The 26,126-nt window shown below is 42.3% G+C and overlaps 1 protein-coding gene across 2 annotated transcripts; it reads right to left on the bottom strand.

Moving 5' to 3' along the window:
- SRSF4 (serine and arginine rich splicing factor 4) lies at positions 1-25,731 on the bottom strand. 2 transcript variants are annotated; one of them, XM_004266566.4, is made up of 6 exons: positions 25,422-25,731; positions 9,763-9,905; positions 8,757-8,869; positions 5,595-5,809; positions 1,741-1,830; positions 1-1,480 (listed from the first exon to the last, which is right to left on the bottom strand). In XM_004266566.4, the coding sequence occupies exons 1-6, from the start codon at positions 25,526-25,528 to the stop codon at positions 667-669; spliced, it is 1,482 nt and encodes a 493-aa protein (XP_004266614.1). In that variant the 5' UTR covers positions 25,529-25,731; the 3' UTR covers positions 1-666. The 2 variants fall into 2 exon arrangements, with proteins under 2 accessions (XP_004266614.1, XP_033278247.1); XM_033422356.2 differs by lacking the exons at positions 8,757-8,869; positions 9,763-9,905; positions 25,422-25,731 and adding an exon at positions 6,678-7,835.
- Between the last annotated feature and the right edge of the window lie 395 nt (positions 25,732-26,126).

Raw genomic sequence — 26,126 nt, 5'->3', positions numbered from 1 at the left:
TTTTGTCAAGCAAAAATAGTCTTTATTCAAATTTAATGGAAACAGGGGTCACTATACTTTGCAAGACGGGGAAAAATAAAATTAAAAAAAATTCTTTTCTTTTCTTTTTTAATATAAAACAATATAATCACAATACCAGAATATGGAACTCTACAGTTCATTTCCTATGGGTTACTGCAGGTATCAATTTTCCTCGACTGTGCTATTCACAACTTTGTTAAGTCCAAAAATATGAAACCAAAGTGGTAGGAAACTTAAGACTTAGCACTTTCACTAAATGGCATACATCAAAGGGCATCAATTCAAGGGCAAAATGGTTGAACTCACCATACCTACCTATGTCATCATTCCAGCCTTAAAGACATCCAGGTACTGAGCTCCCTGTAGGAAAGGCCAGGCCTCAAAGCCAAGGCATTTTGGATATTCTACTGTGGGCCATGAGTAAAGGGGGTTTTCAAAGAGAAGACTGCTTTCAGTCAAGCAGGAAGGCCTGACGCCAGGAGGCTTTACGGAGAGGAAGCGCTTAGACTTAACAATTGTAGACACACCATTAGGGGAGTTAAAAATGTACAGCAGTGACATATGTTCTACTTCAATCACTTGTGCTACGGCTACCAAACATGTACAAAAGACTTCTCGGGTAGTTCCAGCTGTGGTCGTAGCCAGTTAGGACCGTGAGTGGGACCTGGATCTAGACCGGGAGCGCGATCTGGACGCAGACCTGGATCTAGACTTGGACCGGGATCGGGTTTTTGACGCGGACTTTGATCTGGAGCGTGATTCTGACGGGAGGTTTGGTTTTGATTTGGAATTGGACCTCGACCTGGACCGGGTCTCCTGATTGGCGCCAGCATCCTCACTCTCCCCTCGGCCTTCCCTCTGGCCAGACTCAGACTTGGTGTGTTCCCGCTCCTTCGAGCCCGAGCGGGATCGCGACCTGGACTGGGAGCGGTCAGCGTCTTCCTTCTTCTTCTTCTTGCTGCTGCCCGACTTGCTGTCTCGCTTGCCGCCTCGCTTCCTGCTCCTCTCGCTCTTGCTGCGGCTGTGGCTGCGGCTGCGGCTGCGGCTCTCCTCCCTGCTTCTCTTCCTCCCCTTCCTCTTGTCCTTGCTTTTGCTGCGGCTGCGGCTGCGGCTGCCTCCTTTGCTGCGGCTGCGGCTGCGGCTCTTGCGCAGGCTCTTCTCCTGGCTCCGGCTCCTGCTCACGCTGCCCCGCTTCTCCTGCGCGCTCCTCTCCTGACTACGGCTTCTGCTTTTGCTCTTGCTCTTCTGCCTGCTGGGGCTGCGGCTCTTGGACTTGCCGGTGCTGTCGCTGTTCTGGACCTTCTCCTCGGCCTGGTCCTTGCTCTTGCTGCGGCGCTTGTCGGCGCTGCGGCTGCGGCTGCGGCTCTGGTCCTTGCTGGGGCTCCGGCTCTTGTCCTTCTTGCTGCGGCTGCGGCTCTGGCTGCGGCTGCGGCTCTTGCTCCGGGAACGGGAGCCTGATCTGGGGAGACACGGGGACGGCGAAGCCGCATGTGACTTCGTACTTTCAGGCTGCTCATGAGAAGAACAGACTAAAGCTATGTGTGGAGCTGTGCCCCACAATACAAAGCCCGGCTTGTGCTGGCCAAGGACTGCTTTCTGAACCCCCGAGACTCCAGTCCAGAGCTGGGCATCCTGGGGTGAGGGAAGACTGGGAACACCATTAACACCAGAGTGGGAAGCGGTACACGTGGGCCCTGCGTGAATACCAGGAAGACCTACCTGGATCGGGATCTGCTCTTAGAATGACTGCTTTTGCTGCTGCCGCTTCGGCTTCTGCTCTTACGAGAATGTCTGCTTCGAGAGCGAGATCTAGGGGAGAAAGATTTTTTGTTTTTAATACCTGCTGACAAAACGCTGGCTGAAAAGAGTCAATTCAGACATCCTTTCTATCAAAAAATATGCATGGCCCTGGCTGTGTCCAGGCACAAAGTTGAAAGAGAACTCTCTCCTGTGCTCTGGGCCCAGAGATCCAGTCACCCGCAAACACTCCGCCTGGATGGCCTGCCTGAAACTCGTAGTGCCTCCATTCCTGAACCCACTGCCCCCCAGACCTGTTCTGTTTGCTGGGTTCCTTCCTTATTCCCACCGCTGCCGCTGTTATTCACCAGTTCCTCACACGAGGAGCCACAGCCACCCTCGACTCCCCTCTCTGCCTCACCCTCTTCTGCACTACTGAATCTCCTCTCAACCTTCTCCAGTTCATCCACCTCGGCTGCCCCCCAGCAAGCCACCACCACTCTCCCTGGTTCCGCAGCAGCCCCCTAAGCAGTCTTCCTGCATACACTTTTGCCCTTCACTTATTTATTCAACTGAGACCAGAGAGCTGTTTTAAAAATACAGCTGACTCTTGAACAACATGGGTCTGAACTGCCTGGGGCCACTTACACACAGGGTTTTTTCAACAGATACGCACTACAGTACCTCACGATCTGTGGCTGGCTGAATCCACAGGTGTGGGCACTGCGGATATGAAGGGCTGGCGCCCCAACCCCGCTTGTTCAAGGGTCCACTGTACCCTCCAAGATTAAAGAGTCTCTAATAAGCCGAGACTGTGGACTCTGTCGTTTCCTTCCAAAAGCAACCCTTGGGGAAAACGACCAATTCCAGGTGCAGGGCAGGAAAGGCAAAGACGGAACCTCTCATCATGATGGAAAGAGACTTTCAAAGATTCCTGGGCACTATCATCTATGAAAGAGCTCTTGCTCAGAATGTTTAATCTGTGTCTCAATCACACCTCTCTAGACCTAACTTCCAGTTTATAGAAGCTCAGGGGATAAAGTACAACAATACAAAGAGGAAACATAAATTCAGAATGTGGGACAGTATTTAAAAAAAAAAAAAAAGCTAAGAAAAGTAATTGTCATGGGGTGGGGCGGGGGGATGAGGCGGGGGACTGCTTCAGACTGAAGAGACCCAATAACCCCTTGCAATACATGACTGGATGGATCCTGGCCAGGAGAAAACACAGCTCTAAGGACAGCCATGAACAACTGGGGAAATCTGAATACAGCCTGGACACTAGATGACTTCACGGGATCACTGTTAATGTTCTTAGGTTGGAAGACAGAATTGTGCTTATCCGCATTCTTGGAGATACATGCTGAAGTATTTGGGGGTGAAGTGTCACTCTCCACAATCTCCCTTCAAATGCTATATTTATTTATGTACAGGGCGTGTCTATAAATATACAGAGAGAAAGGCAGAATTTTAGTAACTGTTGAAGCTAGAAGGAGAGCATATGAGTGTTTATGAACTATTCTTTCAACACTTTATGTTTGAAAATGCTGCAATAAAAAATTTGGGGAAATATTTAGTAAAGCACAGTCACAGAAAAATCAAACAAAACCAAAAGACAGAGAAGCCAACCTGAAGGGCTCCCAATGACCAAAGACAGAACAATCTGAGCAAAAACCAATTGACTGCAATGGACCAAACGTTAAATATGCAAAGATCCAAGAACTCATTCAAAATAATACTAAACAAGCAACCTCACCACCACCTTTGGGTGTTGCTGGGCACATTCAATATACTGGAAATTGGTAAATAAAGGTATCAATTTTTATTTTCCATTTCTTATAAAAAATTTATTTTAGGGTGGTAGCAGAAGGGTGGAAGAGGGAAATCATCCTTCATAGAACTACAGCCTTTAAATGCACAAAGAACAGAAAACTAGACAGTCAGAATGTTACAACCACAGCTGAATGGCTCGAGGTAACGATTATCAGCAGATGTTAATAATTCACTAGTAGGTGGAAGCTGGTGCAGAACTGGATAATGGACGGCTCACACGGATGCATGCTATCATCAAAGTGGGGCATCCAGATACCACACAAGTGCCGCAACAGGAAGTACAAAGCACCTGCTAAAATACTGGCCTTACTCTAAATGCCCGTAAGACCTAACTATGACTTTATAGGAAACTATGAGGGACAGGATAAAGGGATGTGTTAAACATCACCAGAAGAGCACCATCTGCAAAATCTCAACTATGGAAAAACCTTCAAAACAGAAAACCGTTTCTTCCACAACTAAATGGATGGAAAATAAAAAGAGGGTGAAGGAGGATGCAGCCATGATTAAAAGGAGAATTAAGACACATGTCATCTGATTGCAATGTGTACACCTAGTTGGGATTCTAATATGAACAAACCAACTACAAAAATACATACATATTTGAGGCAATTGGGGAAAGCTGAATACAGATGTGTTGCTGTGGTATGGCCTCATGATTTTATTTAAAAGGTTAGGGCTTCCCTGGTGGCGCAGTGGTTAAGAATCCACCTGCCAATGCAGGGAACACGGGTTCGAGCCCTGGTCTGGGAAGATCCCACATGCCGTGGAGCAACTAAGCCTGTGTACCACAACTGCTGAGCCCGTGCTCTAGAGCCCACGAGCCACAACTACTGAGCCCGCATGCTTCAACTACTGAAGGCCAAGCGCCTAGAGCCCGTGCTCCGCAACAGGAGAAGCCACCGAAATGAGAAGCCCGTGCACTGCAATGAAGAGTAACCCCTGTATGATACAACTAAAGAAAGCCCAGGCACAGCAACGAAGACCCAATGCAGCCAAAAATCAATCAATCAATTTATAAAATAAATAAATTAATTTATAAAATAAAAGGTTAGAGATATCCACTTTATAGGCAGAATGACAGGATGTCTAGATTTGCCTTCAAACAATGAAGCAGGAGGGGGTGATGAAACAAGACTGGCAAAATAAAAGATACTGAAGCTGGATGGGTGATAAGTGTAAGGGGACTCAAGGTTCATATTTTCTCTAATGCTTTATGTATTGTTTTCCATAATAAAGAGTTAAACAACAAAACCTGAAAAGCTTAGATTAATGACTTCCCGCTACTCTTAAACCCTTAAGCTGGCCTGTGGCTCAGCAGGATCTCGCTCTTCTCTGCCTCATCTCAAGCCACGCTCCTCTGCTTCCTCCTTCCCCACGACAGGGCCTTCAAAATACGCTGCTCTCTCTGCTAAAAAGGCACTATCCCCCCTCTCTGCCCACCATGTCCAACTCATCCTTTAGGTCTCAGCTTCTATAACATGTCCTTAGGGAAGCCTCTGCCAGCTCTCTGGACGAGTTGGGCCGCGTACTTTCCCTTGGACATACTTATCACAATGGTAATTATTTGCTCAATGCCCATCTTCTCCACTAGATTGAGTTTCATGAGGGCACAGAGCATGTGTGTTTTGTTCACAAATGCCTCGCCCATCTGCAGAACAGCCACCAGATAAGACAAAGTCTCCACTCCTGAGTAGCTGGAGTATCTGGGAGAGTAACAAGGGGTGAGTTGTCATGTTCACCCCCAGTAATGGTATGATTTAGGGGACCCAAGAAGAAACGTGAGAGAAGGTCACTGATACCTGCGTCAGAGAAAGGACTTTACTTCTATTTGTACTCATGACAAAAGAGTTCAAGAGTTTTACAAATAAATGTTCAGTTCAAAGTTCTGAGTAACTGGACCAGACGGAACCACGGTACTGAGACTTCAACAGAAGAATGAAAATGGATTATCTATGTGCTCATTAATGAATTTACAGCAAGCGCCAACACATCAGTAGTACCTTGAGTGACTCCGGCTCCTGGAGTAGGACCGGCGTCGTCTAGAACCAGGCTTGTCTTCAACTAATCTGATTTTTCTGCCATTGACTTCAGTTCCATCTAACTTTTCCAAAGCTCTTTTCATATCAGAGTAAGACACAAATTCAATCACCCCTTCATTTTTGCGTCCCTTGTGAGCATCTGCATAGGTCACTTCTCCCGCCTGACGCATATAATCCTGAAGAAAAACAAAATCCCCCAATAGGTTAAGACACATTTTGTGAAAATATCTAACATCATCATAATGAAAGTTTTCCCTTTCCTTTAGAAGAAATGCTAGCTTTCCTCAGAATGAAGTTGACTCTTAAGTATTTCCAACTACACACCGACCATTTACTGAGGTTCTCTGAAGTGTTAGGCATTAGGTGGGTAGTAGAGATAATAAATAAATAATTTAACTGTTTCTTTAAATGGTTTTGTTTGAATATAAAATTTTTTAGTTAACTATCATTTCCCAAATTTTATAGTGGCAAGTTCTTTGTTTACAGAAGCTTTAGAAGCTCAAGTCACTACATTTAACTCTGGTCTTTTGCATTTCATCATAAATCCTTATTGAAAACATGTATAGCTGTGGATAAATATCTAAGGTAAAAGGTAAACAAATTCAAAAATGGATTACGAAAGACAAAAAGACAACAGAACAATATTTTCCAGCTCTGGCTTTGAAGTGGAATGACCACCCATGTCCCTTCACTACTGTAAGCCTCTTTCCTCATTCTCTTTGAGGACTTAATATAACCCAATGAGAGAATACAACTAACATGACAGATAAATACTGAAGTGATATATAAATAAGAGAAGATGTGATTAGTGTTTAAAAAGAAAATGAAATCTGGGGTCTTGTGGCCAATTTCCCCATGTTGTTTATATATAATATATACTCAATAATAAACAGTTGTGGAATGAATACATGAATATTCAATAGCAGTTCATTTTTGTTATTGCTTTCCTCTCCCTCTTTGCAAAGTTACAAACACTGACTATATGCCATTTGATACTATTCCTCTACTCACTGCATCATAAAATGTTTACATGTCTTAACATACATTACATTCTTCATAATTAGTGTGTCCAATACTTTTTCTGAGGGTTTCCCAATTGCTGGGACTTCTGGGTTTTATATATAGTCCTTGGCCATTATTCATAATCTAGCAATGACCGTCTTCATGCAAAAATTTCTTTACTTCAGCTGAATTATTTGCAGGAATGGGCGCTCTGGGAAAAAGGCAGGGAGCCCATATAATTTATCATCCAAACTGGGATACATCTAAGAGTAAAGGAAGATGCTATTAAGTTATGCCACACCTGGGACTGTCCTGGGCAAGTTGAGATATTGCCATACTTCCAAATTAATAATAATAGCTGCTAACATATTGAGTGTTCACTGGATGATAGGTAGGATTTAATTAACTTAGTCCTATTTACAGCCACATGAGGTAGATACAATCATTATCCCTATTTTACAGGGAAGTGAAATACAAGAGATTTAAGCAAACTGCTCAAGGTCGTTCAGGTAGTAAGTGAAGGAGCTGGGGTCTGAACATAAGCAGCCAGACTTCAGGACCTAAATTCTTAGCACCACCCGCACCGTGGGTAAAACGACCAATTCTCAATGCCACTACTCTATAAATTTCAACTCAACGCCACCACTGGGTATTATGAATTTATACATTTTTAAAAACTAACAATATACCACCTTACATTAGTTTTATTTTTGCATTTCCGTGATTAATAGCTAGCATTTGTGCCTGGAACCATTCTAGGCTTTTTATATAAAAATGCATTCATTTCTCACAATAACTCTGAGTAGAAATGAATATTTCTCCCATTTTATAGTTGAGGAATATGAAGTGCAAGAGGAAAGTAAGTTGCTGGAGTAAAATAACTGATAAGTGGCAGAGCTGGGATTCCATCCAGGCAGGTGAGCTGCAAAGTCCTGCTCTGAAGGCTCCCTTGACTTCCTGGGAAATTGGCTCGACTCCTCTCCTTTGCTGAGAGGGAAACTGCCAAACACACAGAAGTATAAAACCAACTGAGGGCGTTGGCTGGGCTCCATTTTAACCCCAAGTTTGAAAGCCTTTCTAGTTTCTACCCATAATGTTCAATCCTAACTCTCAGAATACTGGAGTCATTCCTTCAGAGAGGACAGTCCTGTTGGCAGACACTCAGTAAGGGCCTGCTGTAATACTGACAACCAACACAGTGTACTAGAAAAAATACCAGCATATGTTTTAGTCTCAGCTCTTCTGCTAAGACCAACTGTGCGAATTAATGTTTTCTGGATCTTATCTTTGTTCGCTAAAGACTGTTGACAGCACATGAAAAAAAGAAAAAAGATTTACTTTGTTATAAAGCAGAAACTAACACACCATTGTAAAGCAATTGTACTCCAATAAAGATGTAAAAAAAAAGAAAAAAAAGATGTAAAAGTGATTTGATAAGTTACTACTTTTTGCTGAACCTAAACATACTCATTTTGCTAGAGATGACTTGTTTAATGATGGACTAAAAATGAGAAGTGAGATAGGAAACTCTGAGCAACCTTTACATTTGCCCTCCTAAGACCATCCAGGTTAAGGCACGCTCAATAAGGTTTTTTCTCTTTTGAGATTAAAAACCAACACCATTTTCAAAAAACGAGCTGTGATCAGTACACTGCATGGCCAGTACACCACTGGACTGTACTTTTTGACATTAAAACTCTTTCAGGACAAATATTCAGTGAAAAACAAATCTTAGAAAAGAACATGGGTCAGATAAGTCATTTTCACCAATGCGGCTCTACAATGGAAGCTGACACAAACTTGCACTAATACTGCAGCAAACTGCTGGCTGCAGTTTTTTCTTTTATTAGGGAGAAACTACATTGTTACCTCTCTGTAACATTCTCTACAGAGGAAAATTTCACATAACATAGGTTTTCCTTAGCATGCTGGCCCCATAACATACAGTAGCAGTGAGATTCCAGTGTCTTTTGTGTTCCTATGGAAACTTTAATTGGAAAATCTCCAAATGCTTTGGGAAAGTTTTCTCTGTGTGCCTGGGCCTGCATAAAATAACCTCTTTCCTTAACTCAACTTTAACTCCTGCCCAACTGTAACCCAGAAGGTTAACAGGGCCCAAACCTTTAGGTCTTGCCAGCTGCACCGACTTGACAAATTCTCCACAATAAGTCTGTATTCTGTGCGGGTAGGAGGGCCATATTTATCTCGGCCACTTCTTCTATAACCATATCCACCTTTGGAAGGTTCAAATAGATGAGATTACTTCAGTGGAGGAAAAAGAAAAAATGATACAGCACATATTCCCCTTAAATATACCATCTACCCCCACCCCAAAGAGTATATATTTTAACTCTACCCCCACCCTTAATTCTAATCTAGATTTAAAAAGGAGCAATCAGCTAACATGAAAATTTAATTTAATTTACAAAGTTGTAAGTATGTATATTCATTAATATTTATATTTAAAATTAACATGCATAAATTAAAAACTATCAACAATTTAACAATTTAGAAATAACTAACCAAATTACTAAATCAGTTACTGGTGTTACTCACAGTGATTAAAGTTTTTGTGAACATTTTATACGAAAAAAAGATTTTCAGGCACCTATTTCAGTTTAATCTCATCTGTGTCTAACCCTTGGGATCCTCACCACCCAGGTCTAATGGGGAAAGGTTGCGGTCGTCACATGGCTTCCTGTTTTTGGTCAGCCAAGGGCCACAATGGTTCAAAGAGCCACGCATGGAAAGGTAACCCAAGGTCAGCAAATGGAACAGGCAGTCATCTTAGCCTCAAAGGATTCTTTTAATTAAAACATTGAGGTCTTTGTTAAATCTATGTTAAACAATTGCATTACAGAGAAAAAAAACAACAACACAAACACACATCATTAAACATAATTATAAAGTATTAAAACAAGAAATTTATGTCATTAATTTAATTACAATTAAACATTATTAAAGATGTTTATTTGCAATTTTACATTTAAAAAGATACATAAATTTATAAAACAAATGGCTTAAATATCAATACATTTCAATGTAACATTAATTAATTAATTACTTTAAAAATTAACATTTAATAACGGAGGCATGTCACTGATACAAATGCCCTTTAAATGCTTACTGCGTCCAGAACCGTAACTGCCATCTCGTCGCGGGCCGCGGGCATGCTCAACAATTACTCGCTCACCACAAAGGTCTTTGCCATTCAGTTCATAAACAGCATCATCTGCATCTCGCAGATCATCAAACTCCACAAACCCATATCTAGAAGAAAGCAAACAAAATCCTGGTTGGCACCCTTCTGACACCCAGCTTCACTAACATTAAAGAGAAAGCAATGAGGTTCATGCTTAGCAAAGGTTAGGTGGGTTTTGCAAACTACGGACCAGCTTTCTCTTCCCTTAAGCAGAAACCACTCAGCTTTGTGCCCACAGGCACTGCAAGAGGGCAGGGAGACTTTTGAAGGCTGACTCCTGTCTTTCTAATAGGAGGCTGGCTAAATATACAGAGACCACTTCTTCTGTTCCCCAGGTAGCTGGTGGCAACTGCAAAGACCTCCACAGGGATACTTGGTATAAGGTATTAAAATACATAATTCTACAAGATTGAATATTTGCTCTTTCAAGTTACATAAAAACTCATTTTTTTTTTTTAGCTTTAGCCCCAAAGTGGTATCTTAGAGAACAATTAGACCTACATTTAGGCACTGTGTCTTAACTGTTAAATCATGTTTGGAATAACAAACCAGGTTTAAAAAAAAAAAAAATCACAGTACCTTGACTCTCCTCAGTGAAAGAAAAAAATTTTTTTGAAGTTCCCATTTCTCTACCTAAACAAATAAGTCACAAGTGCATTAACTATTCTAGAAACTACCAGTGAAAAAAATCTGGAGCTATTCTTTTCCTCATGATATTCCAAATTCATTTCCATGAGGTTTTAAGTAGGCTGGAATTCTCTAAAATCTATAAACAACTGTGCAAACTTCTTTTACACAGTAGTGCTAGGAATTTCCCAGCAAACAGGTTTGGTGGTTTAACATATATCCAAAAGAAAACAACCCCCTACCCCAATCCTATTGATGCCTGCTGAAGAGTACAACTTATAAAACTAAAAGGCAAAATTTGCAAGATATTTATAAGCAAGGTTAAACAAATGCCCTACCAACTGTTATCAAGAAACTTTTAGTTTGCTCTGATGTGGCTGTGAAAAGTCTAGCTTTGTGAGCACTGCCTATACCTAAAAACTAAAACCATCTTAATCATACAAGTTACAAGCAACATCTTTAAACTCTAACAGAGCTATGTATATAGGCAGATACTGACTACCATTTCCCTCCGGGTTTACACCTACTGGAACTAAAAACAGGTTACAAGACTTGCCAGAAGTTTATCCAGCCTGACCAAAATTATTCCAGTTTCTTTAGCATGTAATGCTGTACTCAGCAACATGTTAAGTGAGAGAACTCAGAATTGAGGAATTCCTCCTTTACTAAAGATTAAAGAGTTTCTATCAAACAAGAGTCTCTCAAGGTGACAATGTACAGCTAAAAACTTTGGAGGGTTCTTTATGCTGAAATGTCTATGAGTGGCATTCAAACTTTAAGAGGCACTGAATCTCAACTCCATTAAAGAAAAGTAACACAGAAACACCCAGTGTTTAATGGGAAATGTTCTGCAATAACACAATTCAGAAGACACCTGGCTCAACTTATGGGTTATGAAATCTTTAAAACATGGTTTCACACTTCCATAAGCTGGAATTGCCGAGCAGCGTAATAAGAATGATTCTGACCATGATTGTCATATTTGGCAAAGTAAAGCCTCTCCAAATCAATACCTTCCTATGTTAAAAAGTGCTTTATGATCATTAAAAATCTTCAATAGATTAAAATATATTGCAGCTACTTTTTTCTTTCCTAAATAGAGTCATCAGGAAACCTATACTATCATTTTTAGAGACAAAATAAATAAAAAAGAGCTAATAAAAAAATCAAATCTAACTACTTTCTGCTTTGGTTTATTCCTAAATAGATCATAAAATACCTCCTGTCCCCAAGAGTACCTTCCTTAATTTAGTTGTCAAGATTGGTTACAGGTCTGCTTTGTCCACCTGCCCATATGCCAAGTATAGAGGGATGAGAGAAAACATCCAACACGGGCATGATAAAATGGCCTCCATGCCCCTCTAAGAGTTCACACTGGCTTGGCACCATTCAATGCCCCTAACTCATCTGATGTGATGTCATAAGGACAACGCTGACTCCCGAGGATTAAATAAAGAAGTCACAGAACACCCCGTTTTCTTCAACAAGCAAGTTACTTAGCCACATTTTGGGGATATCCTAGTAACTTATTAAAACAGCTGACTTAAGATCAAATTTATTTCACAGAAAAATCTTGGCTACTACTCTGTGAAAAGCCACAAAATCTATTTGGAACATTTTAGTGTCAAAGTCCAGTCCAAGGATTAAATCAGGAACCTGACTGTCACTTCTCTCTGTCACTGACATGCTGGGTGGGCCTGGAAGACTAAACCAAATATACTCCTGCACCATAAACCATACCTGATAGGATTCCTGTTCTGAGAGCAAAGTAAAGACCAGATCAGTGTGTGGTTGTTTCTACCACATCACTGTTTATTTAGATCAGTTTTACTGCAAGAATCACTTCACTTGGTAAGTAACTGGAGTAATTGGTAAGTAAGTGGAGTGAATGGGTTCCCCAATTAAGGCAGGAAGACTAGATAGCAACAATAAAATGGTACTTAATATTTATTAAGTAATCTCTATGTACTAAACAATGTTATCTTATTTAATAATCACAATACCCAAGAGCCAGGTACTGTTATCTGTTTTACAGATGAGGAAACTGAGGCACATCGCATTAAACAATGTGCATAATAAAACAGCAAAGCTGACATTCAAAGCCTGTGGCATGACTCCAGAACTCTACCTAAGACTGGAGCAGCAGGAACTGGCCTGGGTTCTAGTCCTGGTTCTGCAATAAACCAACTCTGAAAAGCACATTTAAATCATTTTATTTCTCTGGATCCTAGTTTATCCGTGAAATGAGGGAGCTATACTATGTATCTCTGAGGTTTCTCCTAACATCAAAAGTATGACAGTTAAAATGAAAATTAGTCTTCCTCTGGCTTAACAATGGGATGAAATTTTAGTTTTATTTAAATAGTTTAACTGTCTCTGAATTAAATTCTAGTGCCTTTAAGAAAGCAAAGCTCTTCCTGGTAACATGGGAGAATCTTTCTAAATCGATCTTAACATCCCTTTGTGCTTTAATCTCCTCTCCCAAAAAGTACTCTCCTTTTGAATCATTTGTCAAAGGAGGGATATAAAATACACGCATTCATGTGTGCACACACTATGTGTCGGCATGTGTGTATTTACGTAGACATATCTCTGGTGTGACCTGTAGATAAGCCTTACAAACATAACCCAGCAGATAAATCTCTCAATTCTAGCTGCAGACACCCCTCCTCTTCTCTATTAAAAACAACCATCTTTCAGTAATTCTAGTATGAGAATGAAGAAGATGAAGGAATTCAGGAGAATGAATCTACGACAAATTAATAAATCCCTCTAAGGTAGGGACTGATAAAAACCAAACCAAACCAAAACCCCACCAATATGCCTCCTCTGGCTTGACTCCCAGATGTTGTATCTTTCGACCTTTCTCTCTACACCTATGTGAAAGAACAAAAAGCATGGCCTAACTATTAAATGTAAATTTTTTCAATTAAAAGAAAAACTCCTTTCTTCAATGTTTCTCTGCTATTGCCTTTTCCCACTCTTTTCCTCTAGATCACATTTAATCCCAACAAAAATTTAGTCAAAAAATGATGGCCGAGGAATTACTGCCATTTTCTAAGAAAAGTGGGCACCATGATTCTTACCAACTATAGATAGGTATTCTGGATACCACAAACAAAAGCCACGTTGAATTACGTGGGCTGTTCTAAACTTTAGTCCATTCTTAAACCACTGCCAATGTGCTGGTCTTCCTCATTCAACAGCTGATGTACTACTGCTCAGACTATCAGTCAGAACTCTGAAATTCTAGAACTGGAATGACATGTTTTTAAAACTAAAGTACTCCAAGACTTCAATTTTCAAAATGTTAATCACACTTTTTCACCCAAGAAAAATTACCACCTGAGGTTGTGTTGTTGCTGAACAGTCTTCCCCTGATCTAATAACCTACACCAATGGTCCCAAATACCACGCTGTATGTCCTACTAAAGAGGCTGGGGAGTCTATCTCACCCCTCCAGAAATGGCTTAGGGCCATCTCCGTCTTCCAAACATCTTCACTGAACAGGGCATGACTAAGGGGGTGCGCACCACCAGCTGACTGACGGGGCGTGGGGACGAGGAGCGAGGGAAAGCAAGCCTCCATGCGTGCGCCTGCTGTCACCCGCCAGTACTGCTTACCGCCGGGGCACGCCTTGGATGTTCTCTCTATAAGAAAAATTTGCCCCTTTCCACGGTGGATCTCTGCTCACCTTTGTCCTAAAACTGTGCCACATGCTTTTCTTTGTATGTGGACATGACAGTCCTCAGCCAACCATCAGCAGGATGTGAGTTTTGTTTTCCCAATGTGGTGAGCCATTCCCACATTCACTCATTTTCCTTGCAAGAACCGAACCTCTCCATGGCTGGTCAGGATTAGGGATGTTGCTGTAGCCAAGGAAAAATTTTCATCTGTTGAAGTTAACCCATGGGGTGGCTTGAACCCTGAAACTAGGGTCAACAGCAATGTACTTTAAGGGCAGAGCCCTTAAATCTACCCTGAAAGAAACGGCATTCAGTGAACAGGAATCAAACAGCTCTCTTTCAAAGCACTCAGTGTTGATCCTAGGCTTCAGCCAGCTTGTGTTATGAGGTGAAAAAGTTAGGGCGCACTAACAGGATAGTAACAAAAAACGGAAGTTCCCGCTCTCTGCATAAAGTGCTTGGTAAACTGCAGAAAGACACTTCTGCAACCAACTCTAGTGCTCAGGTGAGGCCAACTCAGGGAAAGCTTGTGAGTGACAACCATGTAAGTGCCCCCAATTCCAAAGGTCTGCAAAATTCCAGGGAAGCAGTGGTCAGGCCCTCAAAGTAGAATTAACCAATGTCACATTCACTGCTCTGAGTCACGGATTATGGTTGCAATTTGACTATCCCAGTAACCGAGGGTTGTTTATAACCCACCACTAGGAGCTCCTACCACACGAAGTGGGTTCCTGAGATCCTTTTTATCCTGAGACAGGAAGGAGGCTGCTCTGGGCATTCCGGCCTCCCTCTCTTTAGCCTCAGGAGGGAGGGCCATCACGGCCACCCGTGGAAGGTGGATGACTTACCCGTGCTCACTGAGTGGCAGAGCTGGGGTGCGGCTTCAGGGCTCACCAGTACCCAGTCTGGGGCTCTTTTCGCGTCGGCAAACTGGCAGTTCCCGCACACCAAGGGCTCTCTGCTTAGAGCTAGTGTGGACTCCTGGTCTGCAAACGTTGGCCACAGCTCAGTCTGCACTTGATCTTTCCCCACCTTCAAAGAAGAAAACCTACCTCATGATTCCTCTCTTCTCGGTCCCCTGACCACCTGATTCACTCCTACAAACACTGTCATTGCCTTTGGCTGTTCTTCTCTGGTTGCCCACTTAGTGCACTGCCTAGTTTTACAGTGTGCTCTTTCTGCTGGGCCCCCAGGGCGGTCTCTTCCTGTGTGATCACCTTCCTTCGTTCAAGAATATGGCTATTTTTACTTAGTCAACTTGTCTCTTTAAATGTAGTGGGGAAAGTCAGCTGCTTTATCATTCTTTTGCTCAGAGGTCTATACTGACTCCTAAAGATCTTTGTTGATGCCATTCTCTAAACCTGGAATGCCTTGATTACGCAAGGTGAATCACAGCAACCATCTTCCATAGACTGGAGAATTCTCTTTCATGAAGTCTCAGAAACTTGCCGGACTCTAAGCATTTTAGCACTGTCTTTAGCATTAGCACTTCTATTCAATTTTATGTTTTACATGATAATGTTTTGGTGACCTTTCAAGCCTTGTTCTTTTTCGTTTGTGCTTATCCTCTCATTTGATTATGAGCTCTTTAATATTAACAAAGGCTAATATTTAGAACAGTGCCTGGCACACAGTAAATAATTCATCTATAATATTTCATTCATTCCTCATATCATATGCGAAGAATGCACTACTACTACTACTATTACTCCCATTTTACAATGAGAAAAATGAGACTGGGAGAGGCTAAGCAACTGGCTTGTAGTCAAGGCGCTCCTAAGCGGTATAGCTGGATTAGAACCCAGGTCCATCTGACTCCAAAACCCAAGCTCTTAACCACAAGGTCACAGTGCCTTTGTAAAGGCAGCTGTTTCTTTTCTCCCACAGTCCTGAGCACAATCCTTTGAAATTCAACAAATGCTGCTGCTTGACTTGATAATCTAACCTTAGATAAGCCAGGCTGTATTAACGTTTTTTGATACAGCTGGGTCAATTCTCCAGAGGAAAAAAGAAATTGATCTTGGGGCAGGTGAAGAACCCCTAAGCTTGGAGTATGTGACAACCAGGTTACTTTCACTCGTCTTTTGGTTCCCATTAGCCAGTGTCAGCCATCTGGTCCTTCCGAAAACATGTGTGGGTTCAGAACATAACAGACTAGAAGAATAGAGGAAAAATAAGATTATTCTGTGCAATCCCCATTCTGGAGGCCCCATATTAACCCCTGGAATCTGTCTTTGGTTTTAAGGCTCAGCAAAAATTAGACCAGCATAGAGATGATGGAAGGTTTGGCCTAGAGGTGGTAGATGTGAATGGATATTGACAGTATTATGTATTTAAGAATGCATTTAATTAGTTTTGTAAGGAATGGTGACCGGGACCAAAAAATATAAGCATGAATGGTGTGGGAAAAAAATGGATGAGAAATCAAAGAATGCTATAAAGTTTACAGACTTCCAATTATACAAAGATTATGGCAGCAACCAGAAAAGTACTTTGCAGATGACAGCCATCTATGATCTGATTTAACTCCAAACCACTATTAACATGACTACTCTAGCCCACCAGGACTCTTTCCCTTTTCAAAATCCTTTATAATAATGTTCACAACTCTGAGATTTACTCATAATCTCATAGATGAAGAAATGAACGCTTACAGCAGTTAAGTAAAGGCTACCCAACACCTGGGATTCTTCAACCCTCGGTCCTAACCTAAAATCAACACTCCATCACCATGTTCTACTATCTCCACACCAGTGGAAAGAAGTGGTCCATAGAGCAAACAGTTTAAGAAACACAAGCTCTAGCACAGAAAATCAGTTACATCAAATTATATGCTGTGGAAGACAAATGCCCACATGAATATTAGCATCTTATGAGAAATATTAAATGGCAAGAAATACCATTTCTGCATCTGATGTGTACTAATTAATAAGTTGTGAACATCCTGTAAGCTAATAGTGGAACCAAACCTGTATGTCAGTTATCAAAATTTTAACACCAGTCTAGGAAAATAGAGAAAGATAACAAATCATTAAGAAAATACCAGCCCATCTCTGAAGGAATATTCACATACTGGAGTGAGGAAAAGAGAACAGAAACAATCATTATTCTAAAAACTAGGTGATAATACAAAATTCCTTCAGAAAGCAGGAGGAAGAGAGGAATCTGTACCCAATTTCAAATCTAGTCTTACTTTGTAACTGGTCTATGGGCATATTTGCCATTTTGTTTCAACTATCCAAAAGCCTTTCAAAAATGAACTAAGCAAATTCACTTTTACTAGGCTGCTACCATATTTCTACCCTATAAAATGGGACTACCTGCAGGAAGCAACATACTTGCAAATAGTTTGTGGATCAAACTATCACAACCATAACTCCTCTGTCATAATGAAGTGTTTCACTGTGACCTTTTAAAGTCAACAGGGCTGCTTTCCTTAAAGGGGAGCAAACATAATCATACCCGTGTACATTTCAATTTTCTGACACTTATCCACACTAAGGGTAAATGAAATTAACAGGTCTCACAAGAAAAGAGATCAACTATTCCCTGATGACACACTAAAGCTCAGGAAGACTCAATCACAAATTAAAAACAATTTAAAAACTCAAGAGATGAAAGTCATATTGCTAATTTAGAATAAAACTCCTAGAACATAAGATAGAATCACTGTTACTTGTAGTTAATGAAGTAAAGGTGTACACTCAGCAGACAACACTACCTGATTCCACACCAAAGCTACAAACAAAACCAGTTTGTACTTACCTCTAAAACCACACTATAGGCAGGGTAACAGGTGTTAAAGCCTCTTAGAAATTATGCCTCTTGGGACCATCTTGGCTGTTTCCATGTCCCTCATAACCACCCCACAGTCCCTGTTTCTTTTTCTTTTTGGTTAAAGATGCCACTCCCCATGCTATTTCTTGGGGATGCCCTTCCCTTGAAAATCAGTCATTTAATTCACTTTATATTTTAATGGATGTTTCAAATTCCTTAAACATTAATGGATCAAGTGTTTCATTTCATCCACATGAAATAACTTTTCTCAAAGTCAGTTCATCTGGTCTGTGGTTCCTGACCCCTCACCCAAGCCTCCTGCTCACCTCTTTCACTCCTGACGGCTGAATTCAAACCTCCCTCCTCCAGTTTCCCCCTCTCTAGGCCTTGGAGGTCTGTGTTCATGGAGGCCCCCATCTGGCACCCAGGAACAAGACATGGTTGGGGCCCTGGCGGAGGGCCCTTTAAGTGGCTCTTCAGGCATCATGTGCAGTTCCAGGACCTCTAGACTTTCATCTCAACACACAGGAAAGGTCATGTAGGGCATTTCCTCAAAATACAGGTGTGCAAATCCAGGGCACAATCGATCCCTCACCTTCAGGATACTCCAAGACCAGACAGCCCTAGCTATGACAACAGGACAGAGACTGTTCACTGCATTTACTTGCATAGATCCTACCCTGGTCAGCTATCACAAAGCTGATACCACCCTTCAGCTCTGCAAAGAGTAGCCTGAGGAGAATCAGTAGCAGTCTCTGTCTGGGGCCAACGTCATAAAAAAAATAGCACCTGCCTCACTTTTGGCAGTAACTTGGCAGCTTGTTGGAAGCCTCTGCAGAGAGACTAAGGACTTCAGGCTGTGGAACCTGAACTACCTTCTCACCCTTGGAGGCAAGCCCCAAAGGACAGGAATGAATCGTCTGGAAGGAAACAGCACGAGAGCAACTTTGGCTGACACCACCCATGCTCTATCTGGTATGTGAATAAGAAAGATCTTCAGTTTCCGGAGTTGTCAATAACTCATTTTGTAACCTTGGCCCTGTCATTTAATCCCCCGTGCCTCAGTTTCCCCGTCAGTACAAACTAGAGACAACACTTATTTTAAAATTTCAGTGTTAGCTTACAAACTTATAAATACCACCCCGAATAGTATTCTCTCAGATGCTTGGAGCACCTTTCTTCCGAGGATCTCAAAATACAATTTGCGGGCTTCTCTGGTGGCGCAGTGGTTGAGAGTCCACCTGCCAATGCAGGGGACACGGGTTCGCGCCCCGGTCCGGGAAGATCCCACATGCCACGGAGCGGCTGGGTCCGTGAGCCATGGCTGCTGAGCCTGCGCGTCCGGAGCCTGTGCTCCGCAACGGGAGAGGCCACAGCAGTGAGAGGCCTGTGTACCGCAAAAACAACAACAACAAAAAAAACAACAAAAAACCAATTTGCTGTTTAGGTTACTTCGATGTATCCAAAAATACCGTAAACCCAAACCACATTTTATCTAGTCTACATCCTGTGCCTACCTTTTAAGAAGGGAAAAATACTTCACATGGCCTTTTTATTCATGATACATCAATAAGGAAGGGAGGAGCAAGCTATTAAACTGAGGAATAGGGATTTTAAATGACATGGCCAAGTAATTACAGACAATGTTTATTCTTATCACAAACTGACTGGGAAACCAGGAACAAGGAGTGGAAGTCTCAAGCCAGGGCAGTTTAAGGTGGTAACATTTGGTCATACCGCAGCACGGTATGGTTTCTTGGCAATGACTTTTCAAAATGACAGAAATTTAAAAATTACCCATGGCTTAAGAAAAAAAGTAACATACCTAATATATTTTGGGGGCGAGGTATGTTGACCTCAGCAAGAGACTTCAGTACAAAAACAACTCGGTCACATTTGTAAGTTACATTCGATACTATGAATAAAACAATGACAGAATGCTACTTAATCCACAGCCCTGTTTCTCATGATTTCTTATTTGTTTAAGAAAAAGCTCTTGGTTAAAACACCTGAAACCATTTCACCTGTTAAATTAGCGAAGACTCTAAACAGTACGGCCGGCGCAGTGGTGGCGAGGCTGCCATGACGGGCGTGCTCACGCACTGCTGGTATAAGTGTAACTGGCACAGCTTGGCAGGACATTTGGCTATACGCATCAAGAGCTTTCAAAGTGTTCACTCCTACTGTGACACATGAATTTTACTTCATAGAATCCGTCCTAAGGAATGACTAAAATGCAAAGTTTTTTGCACGTAATATCCATCACAAGGTTATACAGAACAGCAAGAATTGAGAGACAGCCTAGGAGGAATGGTTGGGTAAATCATGATATAGCCATACAATGGATTTTATGCAGCCCTAAATGATGTTTATGAGAAAGATTTTAATGTAACAGAAAAAATATATGAGAAAAATTAAGCAGAAAAAGTGGGACATCAAATTGCACATAAGACCTTGTCTATGTTAAAAGGATTCTTAATGATACCTCTTTTCTACTTTCTGCTGTTGGTATTGTCTAAATTATCTACAATGCACCTGTATTTATTTTCTAATCAGTCAAAAACTTATTTTCTAAAAAAAGTTCTTGAACCTGTTATGCTTGGTAGGCTAAACAGATAAGGCTTAAAGGCTGCAAGACAACTTCCTAATATATATTTTTAGACATTCTAATTAAAAAGTCATAATATTAAAAAATTATGATCAAGAGTAGTTGAGAATTCAGAAAAATAGGAACTCTGAAATACGGCAGGTGAAAATATAAACAAATACCATGGAAACCAAAAGGTAGCAAAAGTTAAAAATGTGTACACTCAGCTCTCCATATCCTGGGTTGGCTGAACCCGTGGGTGTGGAGGGACGAATATGGGAGTTGGGCATCCGTAGACTTGGGTATCTGCAATGGGTCCTGGAACCAATCCTGTGATTATACTGAGGGACAGCTATATACACTCTGACTCCAAAGTCCATTTTCGGGAATCTGCCCTAAGATTTACATAAAGGATATTTGCCACAGCGTTATATACGTGTAAAATAGTGGAAAATCAAAGACAACCGCAATGTCTTGCAACATGGTTTTGCTTATGTACATTAAATAGTATTTATATGTGGGAATACTATGTAGCCCTTAAGAATTAGGTTGTGGGAGAACACTTAACGACAAAAGGATCAGGCTGTTAGGTAGAAGCTGGTTACAAAACAGAACGTACAGTACGAATCCAATGTGAAAAAGGGAGGCGGGGAGGCTTAAGAAGTGCATACACCTGTGTGCGGAAAAAGACAAAGTCTCAAAGTGCCGATACTGTCATCTTTCATTTTTTGTCCTCTATATTTAAAAAAATGTACAATAAATATGTAAAATGTTTATAATCAGAAATAAATACATACTATTTTGAAATGTTACACAGATTAAGTATGGGCTTTTTTCCTTTTTTTTTTGGCCACACCATGCAGCTTGCAGGATCTTAGTTCCCTGACCCGGGATTGAACCCGGGTCCTCAGCAGTGAAAGCACAGAGTCCTAATCACTGGACTGTCAGGGAGTTCCCAAGAATGGGTTTTTAATACTAAACTACCAGTTCAATTAACCAGAAACCAATAACCTGGAACATCAATTATATTTTCCTTATTGCCTCTTTAAAAGACAAGAAAAACAAGCTCTCATCAAGGATTCAGTCAAAAGAGAAAATCTCTTTGTAGGTTCTGGGGTTGGCAGAGATTCATCCCAGTATCTCAGGCCTAACAGTGCCCTACAGTGCTCAGGGACAAAAAGAACAACGACTTGACTCACTGAAAGCCATAACATATTTAAAATATTAACTAAGGGGTAGCTTCTACTTGAAGGAATTTAAAACAGAGGGTGAAAACAAAAAACTTCTTGGTAATACTTAGATATCATGAAAATCCAACTACACAGACCAGGACATCCCTGAAAATTCTGGCTGTTCACAATTTCACTGTCTGTAATATGAAACAAAGGTTCTGAAATTTATAGCCAAGTTTCCCTGGAGAGCTTTAATTCACACATTTAACCAACTAAAACAAAAAACCAAAACCCCCCCAAACCCTCAATGGTTTGGGGGTTTACCTGTCCAGCTACTAGGCAAAAATAATCTTAGGATGTGATATGTTTCATTCATTGACTAAAATATGGCAAAATTAAAATATAAAGATCTGAGACCAAAACCACAATATTTTGTGGCAAAATTACTGTACTTAAAAAAAAATCTACATTTTACATGAAAAATGTGATTTACTAATAAAAAAGAAAGCTCACAGAATTCACAAATAATCAAAGACAGCAAAAGTTACCACAGAGTTGGAAGGCTGTAAACAGCTGCTAATAACGTTGCTTCCTTGACCCCTGGCCCACCGTGGCTCTTGCTGGCGTTAGTGTGGCACATACAAATGGAGGAGACCAGAGGGGATCTGGAGTGGCCTATGTTGTGGTGGGAGATTTATGTCATGTTCGTGGTCCCAAACTAAACCATCCTTCCAGGAGTTCTCTAAAACTAAAGCAATCTAGATTAGAGTTACCTGGTACAATAAAAGCAGGCAATACACTACTGCATACATCTCCCTCCTCCTAATCCCAAGAGGGTCCATAAAATGTTCTCCTGGATACTAAATCTCCTTTGGAGAGCTCATCTGCTGCCTCATTTGGTCAACTTTCTATTATACCACTGCTTTATGCCTACTTAATTAATTCAGAACTTACCTACAACCCTTCAGCTCAATATAGCTACTGTCTACTGATAAATCTCACTTCTACAAATTTGAACTCTTCAGCAATTCTTCAAAGCCCTAACCATCCAAAATCTTTTGAGTTTCAGTTACTAATAATCACAATCCAGATATGTTAAAAAGGCTTCTCAAGGGGCTCTACTATCCTTCCTATGTTTCCAGGACTATAAGCTTACACATGTTGCTAAATTATGCCCTCCTTTCAAACTCCTCTGTGCTAATGCCATCTAATCCAGTCAATTGCTTGAAATACATCTATATACCATTGGTCCTTTGTTCAGAAGTCATTTTCCTCTGCAATGATTCCTGAATGCTACCAGGAGGTGCACCTGTTTGGTGACTGTCACACCTGCCTTCAAATCCCTAAAATGACTCCCCATTCTTCATTCCCTTGACTTTCAATCACAGATTTCATGCATACCATGGTTTAGCAGCACAACTGTAAAAATGAATAGTTCCCCAAGAGACCCACGTATTTAGGGTCCTGGAAGGATCGATCGATTCTTCCTCTTAGATCACCATTTCTCAGGCTGCTCAATTATTCCCTCCAGAGCATTTGAACTACTATCCACGATTTTGAATGTCTAGTGTAAAATCTTACAGTTGTTTCTGATTTATGTTGTTAAACTTCTAGATCATTCATGAGACTCAATCCAAGCTAGACTGTTTATTATATCTCAAAATTCTTCCTTATTCTACCATCACCAGTTATGACATACACTATTCCCAGACACTTCAAGCCCCAGTCAATCCACACTTCAAAGCCTATTTCAGACAAACCATTCCAAGTTTCACTTCGTGAGTTTAAATTGAGAGCAAGCACTGCTTAACTCAAAGTGTATGTTATAACCACAAGCACTTAATTCACTCAAGGGCAGAACTGGTTTTCTGCCTCCTCCCTTCATTTAGCACAGTAGAGGCATCTTGTCGGTTATCAACATATTTGTTCCATTAATTAGCTTTCCTATTAACATCAACATCATTTTCTGCTCACTATCACTTGAGTAACCTTAGAGAACAGACCTCACCAAATACGCTTCGTGTTACTAAACACTTAAGCTAAGATGTCTCCTTATGATCAAGGTCAAATCCCTTTGATTATAGCTACCATTTACAGCTATGAGCCAAATGCTTTACAACTATTATCTCTAATCTTCCTTTTCCTGGTGGATGAGGAAACTCAGAATCAGAGAAGTAACTTGCCCATAGGTAGTAAGTGGTGAAGCTACGATTTGACCCAGGCCTGTTTGCTTTCAAAACCCATGCTTTCCCCACAAAATTTACTGTCAACTTAATTGGGCTCTGAAGAAAACTGGGAGTTTGAACTTGACTGTTCAGACATATGATATGTATCACAAGAACAACCCCCTGCCCACTTTATCTAGTATGTTTAAGAACTGAAAGCTCTATTGAACAAAATGAGTAACTTCCTAAACCTTCTACTCTAAAAGAAATCAGCATTCATAATAAACACTTGATGGAGGACATTTTCCTTAGTAAGAAGGTGATCTTCCTAACAATCAATTTGAAATGACTTGTTAAAATTTTAAACTCAGCCAAGAGTTTGAGTACATTGTAGCTTCCAATTTTTCTCAAATGCTCAACTTAGGTATCTTTTATAACTTCTCAAGTGTTAGTTGCTAGTATTACATTGTGGAGTAAACTCTAGCTGTATCAGACCTGTTGCAAAGTAGATCTTAAAAAAAAAAAAGAAAGCCAAGAGTTCTTCTAACAGCCAAGGTTTAGTACCCTAAAATGCTTCCCCCACTCCTTTTATTTTTTTATATCCATGTCTTTGAAGTCCTACCTAACATTTCCCGGTTCTCACAGTTTTCCCCGTAGAATATCTTCTCCAGGGCTGACTCCTCATGCTTCCCCTGAAACTTGTAGCCCCTGCGGGCCCTGCTCTACCAAAGTAGATTAGGAATACAAGTAACAGACCATACCCGGGTGGGTAGTAAGTTAGCAATTTCCTAAACTGTAGGTCTCCGTCTACATCAACTAGTTGACTAGTCACGGGGGCCACTATTCTCTAACAAATTCTACAACGACAAAACAATTTTTTGGCAAGTTGGAGAACGGAAACCCCAGCATGGAAACTCTGTACGCAGTCTTGAAGATAGCAGGCTAAGACTTTAATTTACCCTTGTAGAGGGAACGGTGAAGGCTTTCAGCACCGCAAGCCGATACTTTCGAAACCGTCCCTAGACTACTCAAACTAGAGTCTCCCGCCCAAAAAAGTGTAGCACATGGCAAGTCTAAAAAGGGCGTCCCTTCAGAGCTCCAGTCCCCGGGAGAGATGCGTTGTGACCATCTGATCCATTAGACTGGGGAAGAGGTGAAAAGGGAGAAGGAAATCTGTTTGTTTCCAGCAGCCCTCAGAGCGGGAAAGGTCGGTCTCTACTGAAGATGAACCAGGCTCCGGCTCCAGCGCCTGGGAAGGAAAAACCCAGGCCTCCCCGGAGCCCTGGAGCTGTGCCCTCCCTCCCAGCGCCCCAATCCCACTCAGGTTTTCCTTCTTCCCGTCCCACTCAGAGCCTCACCATCGCTCCCATTATCCCTCCAACACCCCCACCCGCGCAGGCGCAGTGGGAACTGGGGCCTACCCGCGCCCCCGAGGCGCCGCGACTATGGCGGAGCCGGAGCAGGCCGGCAGCTCCGCGCGGGGTAGGCGTCCCACTCCCGTCCCCGCGGCCTCCCCGCCACCGCCGGGGCCCCGTCCCCACCCGGCAGGCCCCTCTTCCGTCCTCCTCACCCGTTCTTCAGATCCACCTCCAGGATCTTCCCGTAGCCCTTAAAGAAGCGCTCCACATCGCGCTCCCGGGCCTGGTAGCTCAGGCGGCCGATGTACACCCGTGGCATCCCGGCAACAGCTTCGGCGGCGGCGGCTTGGCCTGGCCCCAGCCCCCCTAGGCGGCGGCCGGCGAAGCGAAAGCGCGGCGACGGCGGCGGCGGCAACGGGCGGGCGGCGGGACGGACGCAGCCGAACCCGGCGACGTACGCGAGCACGCAGCTCGCGAGCACGCGCCTCCAGCCTCCCCCGCCCTTCCCGCAAGAGGAGGGTAACGGAAGGGAGCGCGCGTTCGCTTCCCGCCCGGCCGGGGCTTGCCGGGGGGCGCGCCGGCGCGGGGCGGGGCCAGGTGATCGACAGGCGGCGCGGGCGGTGCGGGGGCCTTCAGTCTCCGGGCACGTTCTCTCGCGAGCTTGGCGCGCAGCGCCTGCGCCGCCTTCCGTAGCCCGTTGGCTTTCCTCCTTCCCCCCGGAAGTGTCCGCAGCTCTCCCATAGCTCTTCGAATATTTCTGCTTTTGTCCTTTGATCCGGGAGTGGTTTCGGCTTTAGAGTAGATTTGGAATTGAACCTGGCTTCTAACCGTCTAAGTATCTGACCTTGGTGTCGTTATGCGCCTCCCTTTTGAGCCTCGTTTATCTTCTCTGTAAAAGGGGGATAGTAATTCCAGCC

Source organism: Orcinus orca, chromosome 1 (genome assembly GCF_937001465.1).
Source record: "Orcinus orca chromosome 1, mOrcOrc1.1, whole genome shotgun sequence".
In the NCBI taxonomy this organism is placed as follows: Eukaryota; Metazoa; Chordata; class Mammalia; order Artiodactyla; family Delphinidae; genus Orcinus; species Orcinus orca.
Note: the sequence above shows the minus strand (reverse complement) of the source record. Positions and strands in the feature narration are given on the sequence as shown.

What these genes read in the sequence shown, in the direction of transcription:
- SRSF4 (XM_004266566.4), bottom strand. Translation starts at nt 25,528, where the DNA reads ATGCCACGGGTGTACATCGGCCGCCTGAGCTACCAGGCCCGGGAGCGC. An exon ending in CAGTTACGGTTCTGGACGCA is followed by an intron (nt 8,870 to 9,762) that starts GTAAGCATTTAA and finishes AACCTTCCAAAG; the next exon opens with GTGGATATGGTTATAGAAGA. An exon ending in AGGAGCCGGAGTCACTCAAG is followed by an intron (nt 1,831 to 5,594) that starts GTACTACTGATG and finishes TTTCTCCCCTAG; the next exon opens with ATCTCGCTCTCGAAGCAGAC.